Source organism: Scyliorhinus canicula, chromosome 2, assembly GCF_902713615.1.
Source record: "Scyliorhinus canicula chromosome 2, sScyCan1.1, whole genome shotgun sequence".
NCBI lineage: Eukaryota > Metazoa > Chordata > Chondrichthyes > Carcharhiniformes > Scyliorhinidae > Scyliorhinus > Scyliorhinus canicula.
In genome coordinates this window covers 112,833,232-112,854,909 of record NC_052147.1, presented here as the reverse complement: position 1 = coordinate 112,854,909, position 21,678 = coordinate 112,833,232, and the positions used below count along the sequence as shown (strand labels likewise).

General features: G+C 44.3%; 1 protein-coding gene across 3 annotated transcripts in view; it reads right to left on the bottom strand.

Moving 5' to 3' along the window:
• The window catches only part of fntb (farnesyltransferase, CAAX box, beta), a 123,900-nt gene that overhangs the window by 69,404 nt on the left and 32,818 nt on the right, over positions 1–21,678 (bottom strand). For all 3 annotated transcript variants that reach the window (XM_038785110.1, XM_038785093.1, XM_038785100.1), the window contains exon 2: positions 11,807–11,871. In XM_038785110.1, the coding sequence (XP_038641038.1) occupies positions 11,807–11,871 (65 nt within the window). The remainder of the gene's footprint in view (positions 1–11,806; positions 11,872–21,678) is intronic.

Sequence of the window (21,678 nt, the reverse complement as noted above, 5' to 3'; positions counted from 1 at the left end):
ATCTGTGATTGACAGCTCCTATAAACCATCTGCAGCTTTCAATCATTTATACTCCTTCAAAGTTCAGTGGCCTAAGTGTTGGAACCCCAAAGTTTTGTGAACATCAACCACATCAAAGAGAGCCAAGTGCATTCCAATCACTCAAAAGTGTGATTTAATTGTACTTACCTGATTTTACCCAACACCCGATTTTCCATCCCATTGGGAAACGCGATCCGGGTGTCCCAGGACAGGAGAATCCCGTCCATTGCAATTAGATTGTAGCATAATGCGAGTTTGTATGCTTCATATGTTACAGACCTGATGCATATAATGATTTACTTGATAAAAGTGAGAGAGCTGGCCGTGACATTCTTAAAAACTTGAAAATGAATGTTTCCTCCTAGGATCTTCAATAAATGAGCATTTTTTAGTGTATATATCTATGGTTCAATGTGGAAGCCCAAGAACATAACTCATTTGACAGCCACGAGTAAATACATCATAATTCAGAACATAAAATTATACGTATCACTATTTCCAAGCCCAACTCAGTTTATTATATGAATTTCAAGGAACTGAAAGTTTTCGTATTTAAAGTCTTAATCAAGTAAGATGAGCCTCTGCCACAGCTGCTAAATAGAAGTAAAGAATACAGCTTTAAATCTCAGCGCAAACCCTCAGCTGACAGCATGCAACTATGTACCATTGTTATATATGAGCAGAATAAATTAACACTGGCAAAGTAAGTTAAAAACATATGTTGGGCAATGCATAGTCTGGAGTGCGTTGCAAATCACAAACCCATGAACTTGTTAAGAGGGAGTCGCAACCTGCAAGATCAAAGCTCAAACCATTTAACAGCTGAATTATGAGAGCTTGGAAAATTATATAAACTACCTTACAGAACAGATTAACGATCAGTCTTGTAGAAATAGTTTTGTTCCACATCTAACTTTTTGCCTAGTCACAGCAGGTAGCGGAGCCCCAGCATCAGAACAAACAACTCCACAGCAGGAGTAGTGTGTGAAAGTTGGTCACTCTACTGCAGGAAGGATACGCTAAAATTATACCAAGCAGGAGATATTCGATTATGAACAAATGCTTGAAAAATTGGTATGAATTACATTAGGATATTACAGAGGTTTTCAAGATTTTCAGTGTTTCTGTGAGGATGAATATCAATAGACATCCTGTAGTAGAGGAAAGACAAACCTCACAGGGAGTATCACTACAGTGTTTGGAGTGGCACAAGCCCAGAAACAGACTCACCAATCTTTCAACCAGGATTGCTGTCAAGCTCAGAAACAAAGACCGAGGAGCTTTCTCTCAAAAATGATTTCACTTTCAACGAGAGAAACATCCCTATAGAGGGATCGGGATTACGGAGACATGGTGCGGAATCTTACCAAAAAATGGCAATGTACGATTTATCATGTAATTTTGAGCCTCTTTGCCAAAAAATATGAGTGGGTGTAGTTTACAGCGTCACTTCGGTGGGGCCTCTCCAAACAGATTTGATGGCACCCCGACCAGCGGGGTCTCGGGGACTCTTCCTCTCTCAATATTCAACGTTGGCATCTCCCTCCTCCCAATATCTGCTCCCACCTCTGGCCACCATACATATAGGCTCCACCCCATTGGGGCTCCCACTAGGGTACAGCCCTGGCACTGCCTTGTGCTACCCTGGCAGTGCCAACCTGTGCCGAGGGAAATGCCAGGGCATGTCCCTCCACCCCCACCCCAGGGGCTTCACATACCTCTGTACCTCAGAGGGTTTACCTCAACTGTCTCACGCCTGTTGTAAATAGCGCTGGTGCCTGGTGAATATTCCATGGGGGCTAGATCTGGAGAGAATGCCCACGAGTGACATGGTAATATATTAAAATGAGGTTCCCAAGCTCTCGCAGTGCCATTAACACTACTCCACTGGAGAGTTTGGAAGGGGGGGGGGGGAATTTCAAACCCCAATCACGCCGGAAAGCATCATGTTTTCAATTCTCTCTGAATTTAAGTCCTCGCTGGCTTTTTCACGGGCTCAAAAGTGTCACCGTGGCTGCAGAGTGACCAGGGCGAGGAACTGAATATCCAAATGTACTCAGTATTTAAGAAGAACAGTCAAAAATGGAAAGGTGGTGCTGTTAGTTAAGGGTGAAATCAGTGCAATAGTGAGAGGATATTGGCTCAGAAAATCAAGATGTAGGACACGATCTATCGGCGCTGCAACACCTGACACAGGACACAAGGATGGTAAATCCTTACCGGCCTATTCACATGCTGCATGATAAAAGGAGATCCCACAAGGCGTCACAATCTACGTCCGCCCATTGAGGTCAGGAACCAGATTTGCATGTTCAAGTGAGCAGTTAGTCTCACTTGAATATGTCTACGCCGGATCTACCCATCGCCCGGGACCTAACAGCCTCAGCCTGGAGACCCCGGGCGGGCAGCATTTAGCACTGGTTTCCACAAACTTGAACCAGGCGTACCGGCACTTGGGGACGCGGGTCTCCCAGGCAATCGGGGGCTCCTGGGTGGTCGGCCTCTGGGCAGAGTAATAACCTGTCATCCCTGGTACCACCCAGGCGCTGTGGCACTGCCAGCCTGGCAGTGTTCCAGGGTATCCAGGTAGCACTGCCAGGTGACATCATGCCCATGCCAGGGATCGGGCCTGGGGTGCCCTGCACTTATGAGGTAGTGCGCGGGAGGCTTAAAGGCCCCCTGAGAAGTCTACAAAATTATGAGGGACATGGTCGGAGTGGATAGTCAGAAGCTTTTTCCCCCAAGATGGAAGAGTCAACGACTAGGGCACATAGGTTTAAGGTGTGTGGGGCAAGGTTTAGAGGAAATGTGCGAGGGAAGTGGGTGCCTGGAACTTGCTGCTGGAGGTGGTGGTGAAAGCAGGTACGATAGTGACGTTAAGGGGAGTCTTGACAAACACATAAATCGAGGTGCAAAAATGAAGCAGAGTCCCGTTTAACAGCAGGGTTGTTCTTAGCGTTGAGAGCACCGGGAAACACCTGGCGAAATGTACTCGACACCGGACTGTTTCACTTCCGTTAAATCGCGCCCATAGAATCAGTATAGATGAAGCGAAGAAGCAACAATGGACAGAAAAAGAACATGAGTAGGAGTCGTCTGTCGGCCTCCAAACAGTAGTGATAAGGTAGAGGATGGCATTAAAATACAAATTAGAGATGCGCGTAACAAGGGTGCTAAAGTAATTATGGGTGACTTTAAGCTCTGTATAGATTGGGCCAAACAAATTAATAATAATAATAATGATCTTTATTGCCACAAGAAGGCTTACATGAACACTGCAATGAAGTTACTATGAAAAGCCCCTAGTCGCCACAGTCCGGCTCCTGTTCGGGTACACAGAGGGATAATTCAGAATATCTAATTCACCTAACAGCAAGTCTTTCGGGACTTCTGGAAGGAAACTGAAGCACCCGGAGGAAACCCACGCAGACACGGGGAGAACATGCAGACTCCACACAGACAGTGATCCAAGCTGGGGATTGAACCTGGGAGCTGTGGAGCAACAGTGCTACCCACTGTGCTACCGCGCTGCCTAATAATGCAGTGGCAGATGAATTTCTGGAGTGAGAGAAACATTTTTTATTAGACCAGTATGTCGAGGAACCAAGGAGGAAACAAACCATCCTAGATTTGCTATTGTGCAATGAGAAGAGGTTGATTAATAATCTTGTTGTGCAGAGTGCTTTAGGGAACAGTGGCCATTACATGATAAAATTCTTTATTACGATGGAAAGTGAAACAGTCCAAAGTGAAACTAGGCTCCTAAATCTAAACAAAGTAAACTGCGACGGTTATGAGGTGAGAGTTGGCTAAGATAGATTGGGGAACTTCATTAAAAAGCATGACAGTAGACAGACCTCTATTCACTGGAGTTTAGAAGAATGAGAGAAGACCTTATTGAAACATATAAAATTCTGACAGGGCTGGACAAACTGGATGCAGGGATGAAGTTTCCTCTGGGGGTGGGGGGTCTATATGGGGTAGGCCATTTAGGACTGAGATGAGGAGAAATGTCTTTACTCAGAGGGTGGTGAATGTGTGGAACTCTCTACCACATAAGGCCGTGGAGGTCAAGTCACTAAATATATTTTTTAAATAAATAGATTTTTAGAATCTTATGGTATTGAGGGGTGTGGGAAGAGCATGGGTGGATGATGTTGAGATGGAGGATCAGCCCTGATCATACTGAATGACAGAGCAGGCTCAAATGGCTGAATGACCAACTGCTGCTCTTATTTTCTATGTTTCTGGTTTAATTCGACTGTGTCACTGGTACACAGGAGTGCACAACATGCACTTAGATTCAATCTATTCCGTCAAGAAATTAGGAAACTGGAAACATCAATCCACAGGGCAAGTTATTAAAATAGTCAGTTGTTTGCGGGATGAAATCCCAATAATGTTCAATCTTAATATCCACTTGTAGGACTGGTTTACAGGGGGCAAGCAAATGCTTATGCTGGGACAGGAGAGTCTCCAGTGTTCAGCATTATTTCCAAGTCCCTGAGCATTCAAACATTAGCAGACTAAACGACTGAAATGAGGTTCAAAAATGCAATTTACAGGAGCCTTTGTTAAAGTGTCACTTGAATATAATCGCTAAATTATTGCAGTGACAAGTGTTTTCAAATTATACCTTTGCATTAATACAAATTACATAAACACACCAAAGAGACAGACTGTGTTCAGTTCATAGCAGCTCCCCCCCCTGCCCCTTGCATTGGGTTGATGGTGGGATGAGATACACTTCACAATTAGGGAAAAAAATGCTATGGGTGGAATTTTCTGATTTTCTTTCCTCCAAAGTGCCAACTCAGGCTGGAAAAGCAAAGTGTGGCCTTCCAGCTGCGCTGCCAACTTTTCTTTTGACACTTTGAAGAGAAAAGTGAAGGAGTGGATGCCAGCAACTTAAGCTCTTGAAAGATCCGGTCACCATTTAGAAAGGGGGTCCCGATTGAAAAACAAAGCAAAAGAAGGAACACCTCTTGGACCCCTCCCCCCACGGAACTCCTGTCATCTCCTCAATGGAACCTCACCCCCACCCCCACTCCCTGGCAGCGCTGGGAAGGAGGGTTGGGGAATGACCTTCTCCCCACTGGGGGCTGTACTTACATGTGCACCTCCGGCAGGTTCTGTTCGCCAGGTGCACGTTGCGGAGGACCTGTCGTGTTTCCCGTCAGATTGAGTGGACAGTCCAACAATGCCTGATATGAATATGTAAGCAGATGTAAATATAGTAGGAAAATAATATGGATTTGATTTTCCTTTCCAGGCCCATGGTCATGGAGGCAACAACTTGTGATTTATTCGCAGACGCACACACGAAGAACTGAACCAAGGGACCAGGAATGGAGCCTTGGAACCTTCTAACGCCTTGTGGTGGGGTACAACATTACTTGGAGTCATTACAGTTACTTAAAATCTCAAACCATTTTGAGATGGATTTCACACAATTCTTTCTCTGCACGTGGTCAGCAATTACAGAGACAATCTTATTTCTCTAAATAAAATAAGACTAAATATTGAGATAGAGGCAGAAGACAACGGTGAATGAAAGCAAAACACACAAACCTAACTCTAAGAAACTCAAATCCAGCAATCCCCACAGTTCATTGCATGAGTCATAGTGGCCTTGCGTGTAATCGCCCAGTATCCAGTTAACTTCACTTATGGTTTCATCTGTAGCAATTCTGCAGCTTTAATAGAAACTGAAAGGTCAGGAGCATCAGATTTCTGATCAGTGACAGCCTCCGCTTTTTAAGTTTGGTTTCTACTAAGGGACAACATAGGTAAATGATTCATCCGCGGCTTACTGATGGCAGAGCACCATCAACCCTGATGGACTTATTGTAATTTCTTTACAACCCACAATGTAATGTATTTTCTATTTAACTCACGTAGTACAGGGCTAAAAATATAACAGTTCTGAGAGGAGATGCTGAATGTTCTTGTCAGCTGAAATTGGCAATAACAAAAAATTCAAAATGTTTCTGAAACCTGGCAAGATACAGGCTTCTCAAACCGAAATATTTAAGCCTTTGAATGAATATCAGAGAGCATTTTGTTTCCCGATTTTTCAGATCGGTTATAAAGTTTCTCTCTTCTCTTCTAAAAGCATGAAATCCTCATGAGTGGGCAGATGCACTGGCACTGCAGTCTTCTGATCCTTTTCTCAAGTGGCCATCTTTCATAATCTTTATTATTGTTACAAGTAGGCCTACATTTACACTGCAATAAAGTTACTGTGAAAATCCCCTAGTCGCCACATTCCGGCGCCTGTTTGGATACACAGAGGGAGAATTCAGAATGTCCAATTCACCTAACAACACATCTTTCAGGACTTGTCGGAGGAAACCAGAGCAACCTGGAGGAAACCCACACAGACACGGGGAGTACCTGCAGACAGCACCCCAGGTCGGCAATCGAACCTGGGACCCTGGCGCTGTAAAGCAACAGTGCTAACCACTGTGCTACCATACCGCTCTTGCATTGGCTTTGGCAGCTAACGTTGGTAGACTAATAAACTGCAAGTGGCATTCCACTTCAACTCGATCCTGCCTTCAGCTGAACTCCACACACATGTAAAGTTTTTAAACAGGCGCTGCTAGAGAGTGATCAAATGGGATCAGCTTTCCCATTCTTGAACGTCAGGGCTTTGAAGGCATTTGGAACAACGCTACTGTGAGCTAGCTGGCTGGCCAATCTTTGGTAACATCACTCAATTTAGCAGAGCCTGGGAAATCAAACCTGAGACAATCTAGGTTTCAAGTGAACAAATTCGGCAAATCATCAAGGGACTCTCTTTCTTTCTTTATTGACAGAAATATAAAGCTATGCTTTATGCCAAGTGAAATAATTACCATTTGTATATTACCACCCATCACCTCAACATTAGACTGAAAGTCTAAAATTACACTTTAGTCCTCGTTAAAGAAAAAACCCTCAGTCTATTAAAAGAGGGAGAATTAAGAAAAAGGTTCAACAGAAAAAGCTAAAATGTTTGCTCTCTGAAAATAAATATACCTTCAGATGACAATATGGAAGCAGAAAACTTTCCAACAATTCCAGGATCACCTAAAACCAAGCTGATAATATCAAGAGCAAAAGCACAACTGTAACATTAGGATGAAAGAGATATGACTAGAACTCACAAAAAAACAAGGAAATTGCCTCTTTGCCTCCATCTGCTGAGAAAATGTATGAACAGACGTTGTCATGGCCCCATTTCTCTGTGGCATGCCACGTGGAATCAACAAGAACTGCATTTCTTCAAAAACTATCCTCGACCAGATTCCTGCGTGTTTTATGTTGTGGCCTACCTTCCATGAAGCAATGAGTCTGCAGATTCTTTGCAACAATTTTTGGGTGAATTTTGTTCTCTAGGCGAGAAATGTTACTGCTGGGTAACACTTTTTGTTTTAGACACTCACCCTATATTTGTGGCCCATAACATTTGTGGATTGACACTCCGCTCCTAATTACTTACTTGGAGATCTAGCTTTCTCGCCCAGTCTTCCAACTCAGGTTGAACGAGATCTGTGTAGGCTGGGTGAGAACTGTATAGTGCAGCTTGTTTCCGGAGACATTTTGTCAAGGGTTGGAGAGTTAGAGGTAGGGAAGCTGCACCCCTTTTATCTACTGTGCTAGCTGCCATAAATCAGGCAAGTTTAAACGTTCAGTCTAAACTCAGAGACCAGGGAGAAGGTAAGTTTGTACGGTGAGTGGGTAGGATTGGGGGTGGGTCAGTGGGAGGGACAATTTGTATTGTTATCCAGACTTAAGAAGTGGTTTTACTTTCTTCTTCTGCGTAACTATTACCACAAGACGTTTGGAACTATCCGAAGTGTGCAATCTATATCATACTTTTGGATGGTTCCCATTGTCCGTTGAAAGTTTGAACTTCCTGGGCAATTGCCATGCAATTCTTCCCGAGGGACTTCCTGAGGGGGGGGGTGCGTTTCCAGTGCATCTTTGGGGCACTCCCCCCAGATACAATGCCCCAGAATTTGGAGGATATGGGCATGTCTTCCATATCAGATTGACTCTTTTAGTTTGTTGGAGAGGACTAGAATTTTCAAAGTTTCAGGTCGATTTTCAACAGAAGTTTTGACAAAAGGTAATCGCCTGAAACGTTAATTTAGTGTCTTTCTTCTTTGTGTCTGATGCTGCCTGGCATGCGAAATATTACCAGCGGTTTCTGTTTTTAGTATCACCATCCTTCAGCCTCTGGGCAAAGCTGAACTGCACCCATTAACACCGTGAGCTTTTCAATCAGCAGAGGGGACTTGCATTTTATCAGTCTGGAATGCAGTTCAACCCATCCCTCAAATTAAAAGGCTACTGTCTAAATAACAAACCTATTTTCCCCTCTTGAGCTAAACAGTGTAGGATTGATGAGTTGACATGACAGCAGAGGACCACTTCAAGGGCAATTTAGAATAATAGAAATTCAGGATAATAAATGGACTAATTTTAGTTACAGACCAAAATGACCGTCAGAGACTCACCAACTAACAGAATTAGGCAAGCAAAACTGAGAATAGCATAATTGAAAAACTATATAATCATTTTCAGGAAGAAATAATACTCTTAAGAGGTACTAAAAAGATGATAATGCATTAATTTACTGCGCATTTCAACGGCTGCAAAAATTAGTTGATAAGTTCTAAAATTACTGTAAAGCAATTTGGGAGATTTGAATTTAAATGCATAAAGTTCTATAATTTGTGTAATGCACTGTGCGTTTTGGTACATGATGGACCTAATTTTCTGTATTGTTCGTGTAGAGTATACCAAACATGGCTGATCCTCCTCAAGTGATGGTTTATTTGGGGTTGGGGGGGCGGGTAGAGATGAGTGGATAAAAGGTCCAAATAACTCACACAAAAACCATCCTCTCATTCTAAGTTTGATGCAAGATGCATTCTTAATATTTCTGTGTGTAGAGGAATTATAACAAAACGCATGATTAAAAAATCTGTTTTGAGGAGAATACACTGTATCTACCCACTTTCTGTCATGTTTGATTAGAGAAGAGCTGCTAGGATGGAGCTTCGGATAGCCATTGGGACACTGAAGGGGCTATGAGAAGGCAACATGTTTTCTGGAAAGGAAGGTCAAGTCTCACCAACTGAGTTAAATTTTCTGAGAAGGTTACTAGATTGGATAATGAAGCGAACCTGGTGGACATTGTCCTTGTCGATTTTCAAACAACTTGTTCACAGGAAGCTGCACACTGGGTTAATTAAGAGTCCAATGTGATTGGAAAGACAGGTCCTGGGTAGATAAGAAATTAGTTGCGTTCTTGAAGACAGGGGACTATTATTAGTGGTGGTGGTTCTGCGTGGAGACTTCACCAATCGAGTCCAGCAAAGATGGGCATTAGGATTGCTATATATAACATTCTGGATGAAGACATTAGAGCAACTTTCAGCAAGCTTACTGATGATACAGAAATGTGTGCTAGTGTAGGGCTGTTGGTAGATTCAAAATCAAAGTTTTCATGTGATTATCATTTTACATAAGAACATAATGTAATAACTAGGCGCAGGAGTAGGCAATTCAGCCCCTCAAACCCACTCCACCATTCAATACGATCATGGCTGGTCTCCTCCCAGCCTCAACTCCACTTTCCTTTGAAGTCGGAATTACTATGTTATTCAAAATTTTGTACTAAATTGACAAAACCCATTTAAAATGAAACTAAACCTACATTACCGGAAATCAGTTGGATTAGTTAAATGGACAATTAAAGAATAAGCAATTCATTAATAAATGTGCAAGTAAGGCTGGTAATGTAGTCTGTCACACAAAAAGCTTCTAACTTTTATAATTACCAACACATTATATAATTAACACTTGATTTCAGTACGGATTCTTAAAAGGTCGTGAGAATTTTAAGATGCTGCCTTCTCAGACAGGCTAAAAAGATAATATGAACTGGTTATACCTTTTGTTAATCTTGACTGAAGTAATGAATAGGCTTTTATTCAAGATGTCTCAATGATGGACAGTTATATTAAACAATTATTAGTCGACACTTAAGCTAACTCAAGATAAGAGACATTGCTTAAGAGAAGCCATTTGTTTTAACATGTATAATTAACTGAAAACCTATTCCATTATTGACAAATTACAGACCAATTGGTTATTATCCAACAACTGACTAAGGTGCACTTTTTAAGGTGATCTTTAAGGTATTAAAAAGGGATCTCGAGAAGCCATATTGGGAGAGGTGTTGTTTTAACATGTTAGCCATGTTTTCGGAGCCTTCACTTCACGTCCTGGTCTGAGAAGGATGGTGAGAAGTCTGTTCAATTGTTAAAGTTCAGCTTTCTCCTTTTACTGTTAATTAACAGTATCTTTTTGACTTGTTACGTCTTTAATAGCTGATAAACTTTCCGAATTCACCATTTGAAGTGTTCTTCCTTGCCATGTGGTTAAGTTTGTAGAACCTGGTGTGATTTACAATTGGAGAGTTCATGCAAAAAAGTGAGCCCCATAAATCTGTTCATTCAAATAAATTTTAGTTTTTACAGGCTTGAAGCCATGACTATCTGAATGAGACCAGAGTATTAGCACTGAGCCAAGGCTGACACATAATGCAAATTTAATCCTCAAATACTGGATATACGAATAAAATGAAGGATGTATAATCATGAGAGAGAGACTTTAAAAGGGACGAGTGTGACAATAGACTTGTCAACTTCAATGTCAATGTGGAGAAGCAACTGAAAATGCAAATGAAAATGCAGGGATAAATTGTTGGGACACAGGAAAGTAAATCTACAAAGATTATGCTGAGACTTTGGACATCAATTGGAGTAACATATCCAAACCTCAGCCCCGCACTTCAAAAAGGGACACTGCAAGGAGACAACGCTGGGAGAACAGCATTAAAGTCTAAATGTAAATGGCATTAACTACACAGGAAATATCAGAGAAACTAAGTTCTATTTTCATACATTCACACTGCTCACAGAGCAGCCGCACTGAATTTGATTCTTAATCCATGTTGGTGTATGTAGTAATGAAAATATCCACCGTGAAAGAATGCTTTCACAAAAATTAGGAACAGTATTAACTTAAACGAACAGTCAAGTAGCGAGAACCCGGCAAAATAACCTCATTAAGAACATTCTTCTGCGTCTCACTCACTACTGATGAAGCTAAACTCTTTTCACATAGCCCTGGCACAGGGCTAGGTAAAAGACACAGCAGAAATTCTCACGTGAATATATCACAGCTTCAACACTCCCAGTCATTCCACACCCTTCAAAATTTAGTTTTAAAAACAAGTTTAACGGAACCTCTACCTCCAGGGGAAGCAGAAAAACCAAGAACAAGCACAATGACCGCAATATAGGGTTGGAGAAATGGTAAATACACCAGCACCAGTTATTTGCTGTGATGCACAGCAAATTCATGGAAAGTCTGCACTCAGGTTGGGGGAGAATTTGTGCATCAGGATTACGAACAGGCAGTCTGACACCAAATATACAGTGACTACCGATTAAAAACTTGAAACCAACATTATGATTTCCAGTTATAGTGTTATGCTATTTGATCCAACACATCAAATTATCCACACATGAAATATTACAAATTGCACCATAAGGTAACCAAAATATTTCATTTTTTAAATGTTGCAAGCACATGCAATACTTGAATGCTATACTCATGTGGTTAGTTTTGCTTTACGGTTAATTCAGTGCACATACATAGACAACCTTGTGAATATATTGGACAATTACAAGGTTGATGTGGTTTCGATTCAGGTACTTACTGCAGCATGCTCCGATCAATTCTGAAAGCATCGTACGCCTCTTCCACATTCTGTTCCACTGTCTTCTGTTATACGAAAACAGAAAGGAGAAATTCAGTTCTGTGCATTTTATTAAGTTTAAAAGTGGAATCAAAAAAGTAGAATCACTACTTTGAAAAACTGAATGTCAATGCCTCTCTATCTCAGCACCTCTTCAGGACAACAGGATGAGAGAACAAACATTTGCTCAACAGTTTATTCAGTAGGTAATTTCACTTTCTGCTGAATCCCACTTAAAGAACGTGGGATACTTAAGAATACATGACTTCCTGTTCGAAGCATATTAAAGGTAGCATGCTCCACTTCCGCCAACCCCCTCAAACCAATTCAAGATGACGTTTAGGAATAATTACGAAAGTGTTATCTCTGAAAATCCATTCCGGAAACTATCAATAACTTTCACAAATCTCGAAAGGATTAGCTGTCACACTATCTAGGGCGCACGAGGACTGGCCACCTTTGTTACAGGCAATAATAAACATCATAATTTGTCAAGAAGGGAACAGTTCAGAAAGCATTTTTTCACGAAAGTAATATTTTGCACAGACCAATGTTTAGTGGAATAGGCGTTAGGTTCAATTCCACCAAGACAATTAACAATATGTCACTTCCCAACAGGAAGAAAATATACAAACATTTCAGGGAGGTTCAATGTCCAAACTGAAATGTAGATTGTTTTTACGTCTGGTGACAGTGATGTGCTGAGCAGTCGCACATCAGGTAGCTCTCCTCCAGAATACAATCAAACAAGCACTTTTAGATGAATTTAGCCCAAGGATTTGGACTTAATTCATCCATAAGTAAGAAAGGGAGAGAATAGGTACAACATGTCCACGAACGGGAGCTCAAGAGGCCGCAGAGAAAGTAGAAGCGGAGGAAAAGGTCAGGAGCAGCAGGTGAGCGAGTGAGCGGACCCATGAGGCAAGGGGTCCTCGGCCACAATGGGGAGAGGGTGACCAACAACTCAAAGTCGTCGTGTGTTCCCCCCCCCCCCCCCCCCAAAGAGATGGATAGATGACATTCCTGATGAATGAATTGATGGCGATGAGAGATGCGATTAAAGTGGAGATTCAGGTGATGGTCAAGGTGGTGGTGATGTAGGTGCTGGTTGCCATACAGACCGTGACAGACGGAATGGGGAACAAATTTGGAGCTATGGGGAAAATGATCTTAGAGACTTAAAAAGCGGCAACGCACCAGAACGACTAAAAGGTCTCGAGGAGAGTCAATTCATCCTCGCCGTGTGCCAGGCTTAGCCTGATCCAGTTCAAGGTGGTCCATAGGGCTCATATAACTATGGCCCAGATGTGTAGGTTTTTCGAGGAGGTGGAGGACAGGTGTGGGCAAAGCCCGGCGAATCACATACACATGTTTTGGGTATGTCCGAAGCTGAAGGGCTTCTGGCAGGGATTTGCGGACGTCATGTTAGAGGTCATGGAAGGGAGGGTTACACCGAGTCAGAGATGGCCATATTTGGGGTGTTGGAAGATCCGGGGGCCCAGGAGGGGGGAGAGGCTGTCGTTTTGGCCTTTGCCTCCCTGGTGGCCCGAAGACGGATTTTGCTGGGATGGAGGGACTCGAAGCCTCCAATGTCAGGGATGTGGGTCTTCTCAGGCTGGAGAAGATTAAGTTCGCCTTAAGAGGTTCAATTCAGTGGTTCGCTCGGAGCTGGCAGCCGTTCATCGACTTCTTTAAGGAAAACTAACCGTCAGCAGAAGGGCCGGAGGGGGGGAGGGAGAGGGAGAGAGAGAGAGAGAGAGAGAGAGAGAGAGAGAGAGAGAGAGAGAGAGAGAGAGAGAGAGAGAGAGAGAGAGAGAGAGAGAAAGAAAAAGAGGAGGCATGGCATTGTAGAATAAGGCTAGGGAATCTAATATATGGGTAGTCAGGAGACAGGAAGTGGGGGGGGGGGGGGGAAAAGAGAGAGAGAGATTGGGTATGTTATGTGAGGTTGTTGTGTATGTCGGGCCACTCTGTTGTTTTGAATGTTTAAATGTTAAAATTAGAAATGCTTCAATAAAATGTTTTCTAAAAAAAAGGACCAGAGCGACAGGATTGTTGCGCTGGAGGCAGAAATAAAAAGGGCGGCAGCGGCCCCAGGTGGGCCTGAAGGGTAAGGTAAAGGACCAGGAAAATCGATCTCTGCCCCCAAATATCTGGATCGTGGGCCTGCCAGAGGGGATCGAGGGTAGGGAACTGACACACTATGTGGCCCAGATGCTGGGCAACCTAGTCAGTAAGGACAGCTGCCCCAAGCCGCCGGGTATCGACAGGGCACACAGATCGCTCCGACCGAAGTCCAAGGCGGGGGAGCAGTCATGGGCAATAATTGCCAAATTACATAGATACCATGATCGGGAGAAGATCCTTTGGTGGGAAAAGCAGACAAAGGCAAACAGCTGGGAAGGACATAAAATAAGAGTGTACCAGGACATTGGGGCAGACCTGGCAAAGCGCAGAGCCGAGTTCAACCAGGCGAAATCAGCCTTGTACAAAAGTGTTGTGAAATTTGGAATACCATTCCCAGCCAGGCTCTGGAACCAAGGTCCTAGGGGGGTTGTTTGCTAGCTCTGTTGGGGGGGGGGGGGGGGGGTTGAAACTAATGTGACAGGGGGATGGGAACCAATGCAGGAAGTCAAAGGATAATAAAGAGGGGACAGAAACAAAAGCTAGTTAGGAGAAAAGTGGAAGGCAGAGAAACAGATTGAATTGCCTAGTATGGCAGGGGGTGGGAACCAGAGCAGTAGATCAGCGGGAGAAAAAACTGAGGGACAGCTACAGACTAAGGCCAGTAAGATTAAGAGGAAGAGCAGACAGGTAGTGGTTGGTCAACGCAGTGGGGCTGCTGGGCTGAAGTGTATTGTTTCAATGCGAGTATTATTTCAGGTAAGACAGATGAATTTAGAGCTTGGCTTAATACGTGGAATGATGATGTTGTTGCTATTACAGAAACTTGGTTTAAAGAGGGACAGGATTGGCAACTAAACATTCCAGGATTTAGATGCTTCAGGCAGGATAGAGGCGGAGGCAGATGCAGATGCAAAAGGGGTGGGCTGTTGTATTATTGGTTCAGGAGACTATCACAGCTGTGCTGAGGGAGGACACCTTGAAGGGTTCAGGCAGCGAGGCAATCTGGGTAGAGCTCAGGAATAGGAAGGGTGCTGTCACAATGTTGGGAGTTTACTACAGGGAGATAGAGGAGCAGATAGCATACAGAACTTGGAAAGATGCATAAACAATAGGGTTGCCGTGGTGGGTGATTTTAACTTTCCCCATATTGACTGGGACACACTTACTGCTAGAGGCATGGATGGAGCAGAATTGTAAGGAGCCTCCAGGAGAGTTTCTTGAAACAATATGTGAAAAGCCCAACTCGGGAAGGGGCCATATTAGACTTGGTGCTGGAAAATGAGCCCGGCCTGGTGATCAAACTTTCAGTAGGAGATCATTTCGGGAACAGTGATCACAATTCTGTAAGTTTTAAGCTGCTTATGGAAAAGACAAGAGTGGTCGTCAGGTGAAGGTGATTTACTGGGGGAAGGCTAATCCCAACACTATTAGGCAGGATTTGGAGAGTGTTGACTGGGCGGGGGACTGGGCAACATCCAGCATATGGCAGTGCATTAGAATTTAGGACCAGTATGCACCTGTGAGGACAAAAGATAAGGTGGCAACTATAGGGAACCCTGGATAACAAAGGATATTTTGAATCTTGTCAAAAAGGAAAAGGAAGCATTCGTAAGGTCCAAAAGGTTTAGGACAGATGAAGCCCTTGAAGAATATTTTTTAAAAGTAGGAAGGAACTTAAGGTAGGAGTTAGGAAGGCTAAAAGAGGTCATGAAATCTCATTGGCAAACAGGATTAAGGAAAGTCCTACGGCGTTTTATACATATGTAAAGAGCAAGTGGGTCGCCAGAGAAGGGTTGGTCGGGAAGCACAGTGGTGCAGTGGTTAGTGCTGCTGCCTCACGGCACCAAGATCCCACGTTCGATCCCGGCTCTGGGTCATTGTCCGTGTGGAGTTTGCACATTCGCCCCGTGGTTGCGTGGGTTTCGCACCCACAACCCAAAGATGTGCAGGCTAGGTGGATTTGCCACACTAAATTCCCCATTAATTGGGAAAAAATGAATTGGGTACTCTAAATTTATTAAAAGAAAAGAGAAAGGGTTGGACCATTCAAGGATATTGGAGGGAATCTATGTATGGAACCAGAGGAAATGGGAGAGATACTAAATGAATACTTCGCCTCAGTATTCTCCAAAGAGAAGGACTCGGTGGATAAGGAGTATAGGTAGAGTGTACAGATATTATGAGTCATGTTGATATTAATAAAGAGGTGCTGAGCATCTTAAAAAGCATTAAAGTAGATAAGTCCCCAGAGCCTGATGGGATCTACCCCAGAATACTGTGGGAGGCAAGGGAGGAAATTGCTGGGGCCTTGACAGTAATCTTTGTATCCTCATTGGCTACAGGTAAAGTGCCAGAGGACTGGAGAGTAGCCAATGTTGTTCCATTGTTTAAGAAGGACAGCAGGAACAATCCAGGAAATTATAGGCTGGTGAGCCTTTCGTCAGTGTAGGGAAACCATTGGAAAAGATTCTTAGAGATCGGATTTACTTACATTATTAAGTGGTGGACAGCATGGTTTTGTGAAGGGGAGGTTGTGCCTCATTAACTTGATTGAGTTTTTCGAGGAAGTGACAAAGATGATAGATGAGGGAAAGGCAGTAGATGTTGTATAGGTGGACTTCAGTAAAGCCTTTGAGAATGTACCTCATGGTAGACTGGTAAAAAAGGTGAAGTCACATGGGATCAGAGGAGAGCTGGATCGGAACTGGCTTGGGCACAGAAGACAGAGGGTAGCAGTAGAAGGGTGTTTTTCTGAATGGAAGGCTGTGACCAGCAGCGTTCCACAGGGATTGTTCTGGGACCTTTGTTGTTCGTGGTGTATATAAATGTTTTGGAAGCAAATGTAGCTGGTCTGATTAGTAAGGTCGCAGACGACAGAAAGATTGGGAGTTGCAGATAGTGAAGAGGAGTGTCAGAGGATACACTAGGATATAAACTGGTTGGACTCTTGGGCAGAAATGGCAGATGAAGTTTAATCCGGACACGTGTGAGATAATGGACTTTGGAAGGTCCAATGCATGTATGAATTACACGATAAATGGTAGAACGCTTGCGAGTACTGGCATGCAGAGAGATCTGGGCATGCATGTCCACCGATCACTGAAAGTGGCAGCGCATGTGGATAAGATGGTCAAGAAAGCATACGGCATGCTGGCCTTCATCAGTCGAGGCATTGAATATAAAAATTGGCATGTCATGTTGCAGCTATACAGGACCTTAGTTAGGCTTCATTTGGAATATCGTGTACAATTCTGGTCGTCACAATACCAGAAGGATGTGGATGCTTTGGAGAGGGTAGAGAAGCGGTTTACTAGGTTGTTGCCTGGTATGGAGGGCATTAGCTATGAGGAGAGGTTCGATAAACTTGTTCTGTTCTTACTGGAATGACGGAGGTTGAGAGGCGACCTGATAGAGGTCTACAAGATTATGAGTGACACGGACAGAGTGGATAGTCAGATGCTCTTTTCTTGGGTCGGAGAGTCAAGTACTAGGGGACATAGGTTTAAAGTGTGTGGGGAAAAGTTTAGAACAGTGCAAGTTCAGAAAAGTGCAAGGCACTTTTTTTTTTTTTTTTACACAGAGGGTGGTAAATATATGGAATGCGTTGTCTGGGGAGGTGGTGGGAGCAGATACGATAGCGGCATTTAAGGGACATCTAGATAAATATATGAATAGGGTGAGAATGGAAGGATATGGACTCCGTAAGTGCAGACAGTTTTAGTTTAGATCGGCGCAGGCTTGGTAGGCTGAAGGGCCTGTTCCTGTGCTGTATTGTTCTTTGTTCTAAATTCCAAAACAAGGAACAATATTCAACACCCCGGCTGAGGCAGACAGTTTGTGCAGGCGAATGACCTGGACAAGGGGCAGACAAGGCAGCATTGAGGATGAAGCAGTGATAGAAAAGAGAAAAGAACTGTGATGGACTTGTACAATGTTTGCGCAGGACAGTATTGCCTCACTTTGAGTAAAAATACAAGATCAAAGGAAAGGGCGAGGGCAACTGAGCGCAGGAGCGGGTGAAGAGGAGACTGAGGAACAGCTATCTAGCGGGCATAGGAAAGGGGCAAGATGAGCCCCGGGAGGGGAGCCACCACACGAGCAGAGAAGCTAGCTCGAGATGCATGAAAGCTAGGGGCAGCGGCGCACCTCCCGACAAGGAGGGCACGCCTGACAAGGAGGGTGGGGAGCCACAGGGGAGGGATGGGGAACGTAAGGGAGGAGATAGGGAGGGGGAGACACGGGAGGGGGGTACATAGGACATAACAGCGCAGTACGGGCCCTTCGGCCCTCGATGTTGCGCCGACCTGTGAAACCATCTGAAGCCTATCTGACCTACACTATTCCATTTTCATCCATATAAAGGTAGAAAGGGATAAGGGGGAACCACAAGGGAAATACAAGGATAAGGAAGGGATGGGTTTCAGATTGGCTTCAGCTGGCAAGATGCAGGTTGAGGGAACAAGATGGTGCTGCAATCAGCCACTTTGGAGGGTCCCTAACCAAAGGGAAATCCCGGAGTGCAGGGGCGCACCCACGTGGCATATGCACAGTTGGTGGCCATACTGGGTGCCCCCTGAACAAAGGGAAACATGAAGCGCAGCGGTTTGGCCTCGTGGTGAGGAGGGTGACCGCAGCCATCTTGGACGGCCCCCCTAAGACGGGAAACCCCGATAGCTATTTTGATTAGCAAGAGGACGGTATTTACGATATAAGGACAGTTACGGACCAAAGGGGACAGTACGTCATGATCAGCAAAGTCATGGACGAGGCACCGGTAGTCCTGGTAAATGTTTATGCACCCAACTGGGACGACACGGATTTCATAAAGACAACCACGTCGGAAATCCTCAATATCGACACACACCGACTGACCCATTGACAGACCGCTCAAACCCCAGAACGGGGAAAAAGACAGGCATGGCTAGGGAACTGGGGCCGTTTATGGAGCAGATAGGGACAGTGGACCCATGGCGGTTCCTGCAACCAGGTGAAAAGGAATTCTCGTTTTTCTCACCAGTACACAAGGTATATACCCGGATCGACTTCTTTGCAGTGGGGAAATCAGTGCTTCCAGAAATAGTAAGGAAAGAATTCTCTGTGATAGTCATCTCCCACCACGCTCCCGGTGAACCCAAATGGGGAACGGACAGAGCTGGAAGGTCTCCCATTCAAAATAGCCCAAAACAAATTCCACTACCTGGGGATCCAGATAGCCATGACTGGACACGGATCCACAAGTGGAATCTGACCTATCTGGCGGAGGATGTTAGAAAGGAACTACAAAAATGGGATGCAATCACGCTTCCTTGGCGGGGAAGGATGCACGCAATCAAGATGAAAGTACAGCCAAGGTTCCTCTTCCTGTTTAGATCCAAACTAATCTTCATCCCCAAGGCCTTTTTCCAACAGTAGACAAAATGATTATGGTGTTTTTATGGGGTGGGGGCGGGAGAGGGGACGAATCCAAAAATCTCAAAGACAACACTGTAGAGGAGAAGAAGTATGGGAGGCCTGGCCCTTCTGAACTTAGATAGATAGATAGAGAAATACAGCACAGAACAGGCCCTTCGGCCCACGATGTTGTGCCGAACTTTTGTCCTAGGTTAATCATAGAATTTTGGACACTAAGGGCAATTTACCATGACCAATCCACCCAACTTGCACATCTTTGGACTGGGAGGAAACCGGAGTACCCGGAGGAAACTCACGCACACACGGGGAGGATGTGCAGACTCCACACAGACAGTGACCCAAGTCGAAATCGAACTTGGGACCCTGGAACTCTGAAGCAATTGTGCTATCCACAATGCTACCATGCTGCCCTCAAGAAGAAATTAAGCTACACTCCATTATTCTACCCTAATCCATGTACCTATCCAATAGCCGCTTGAAGGTCCCTAACGTTTCCGACTCAACTACTTCCACAGGCAGTGCATTCCATGTCTCCACACCTCTCTGGGTAAAGAACCTACCTCTGACATCCCCCTATATCTTCCACCATTTACCTTAAATTTATGTCCCCTTGTAATGGTTTGTTCCAACCAGGGAAAAAGTCTCTGACTGTCTACTCTATCTATTCCCCTGATCATCTTATAAACCTCTATCAAGTCGCCCCTCATCCTTCTCCGTTCCAATGAGAAAAGGACCAGCACCCTCAACCTTTCCTCGTAAGACCTACTCTCCATTCCAGGCAACATCCTGGAAATCTCCTTTGCACCTTTTCCAAAGCTTCCACATCCTTCCTAAAATGAGGTGACCAGAACTGCACACACTACTCCAAATGTGGCCTGACCAAGGTTTTGTACAGCTGCATCATCACCTCACTGCTCTTAAATTCAATCCCTCTGCTAATGAACGCTAGCACACCATAGGCCTTCTTCACAGCTCTATCCACCTGAGTGGCAACTTTCAAAGATCTATGAACATAGACCCCAAGATCTCTCTGCTCCTCTACATTGCCAAGAACCCTACCGTTAACCCTGTATTCCGCATTCATATTTGTCCTTCCAAAATGGACAACCTCACACTTGTCAGGGTTAAACTCCATCTGCCACTTCTCAGCCCAGCTCTGCATCCTATCTATGTCTCTTTGAAGCCGACAACAGCCCTCCTCACTATCCACAACTCCACCAATCTTCGTATCATCTGCAAATTTACTGACCCACTCTTCAACTCCCTCATCCAAGTCGCTAATGAAAATCACAAACAGCAGAGGACCCAGAACTGATCCCTGCGGTACGCCACTGGTAACTGGGCTCCAGGCTGAATATTTGCCATCCACCACCACTCTCTGTCTTCGATCGGTTAGCCAGTTCGTTATCCAACTGGCCAAATTTCCCACTATCCCATGCCTCCTTACTTTCTGCATAAGCCTACCATGGGGAACCTTATCAAATGCCTTACTAAAATCCATGTACACTATATCCACTGCTTTACCTTCATCCACATGCTTGGTCACCTCCTCAAAGAAGTCAATAAGACTTGTAAAGCAAGACCTACCCCTCACAAATCCGTGCTGACTATCCCTAATCAAGCAGTGTCTTTCCAGATGCTCAGAAATCCTATCCCTCAGTACCCTTTCCATTACTTTGCCTACCACCGAAGTCAGACTAACTGGCCTGTAGTTCCCAAGGTTATCCCTATTCCCTTTTTTGAACAGGGGCACGACATTCGCCACTCTCCAATCCTCTGGTACCACCCCTGTTGACAGCGAGGATGAAAAGATCATTGCCAACGGCTTTCAATTTAATTTCTTGCTTCCCATAGAATCCTTGGATATATCCCGTCAGGCCCGGGGACTTGTCTATCCTCAAGTTTTTCAAAACGCCCAACACATCTTCCTTCCTAACAAGTATCTCCTCGAGCTTACCAGTCTGTTTCACACTGTCCTCTCCAACAATATGGCCCCTCTCGTTTGTAAATACTGAAGAAAAATACTTGTTCAAGACCTCCCCTATCTCTTCAGACTCGATACACAATCTCCCGCTACTGTCCTTGATCGGACCTACCCTCGCTCTAGTCATTCTCATATTTCTCACATATGTGTAAAAGGTCTTTGGGTTTTCCTTGATCCTACCCGCCAAAGATTTTTCATGTCCTCTCTTAGCTCTCCTAATCCCTTTCTTCAGTTCCCTCCTGGCTATCTTGTATCCCTCCAGCACCCTGTCTGAACCTTGTTTCCTCAGCCTTACACAAGTCTCCTTCCT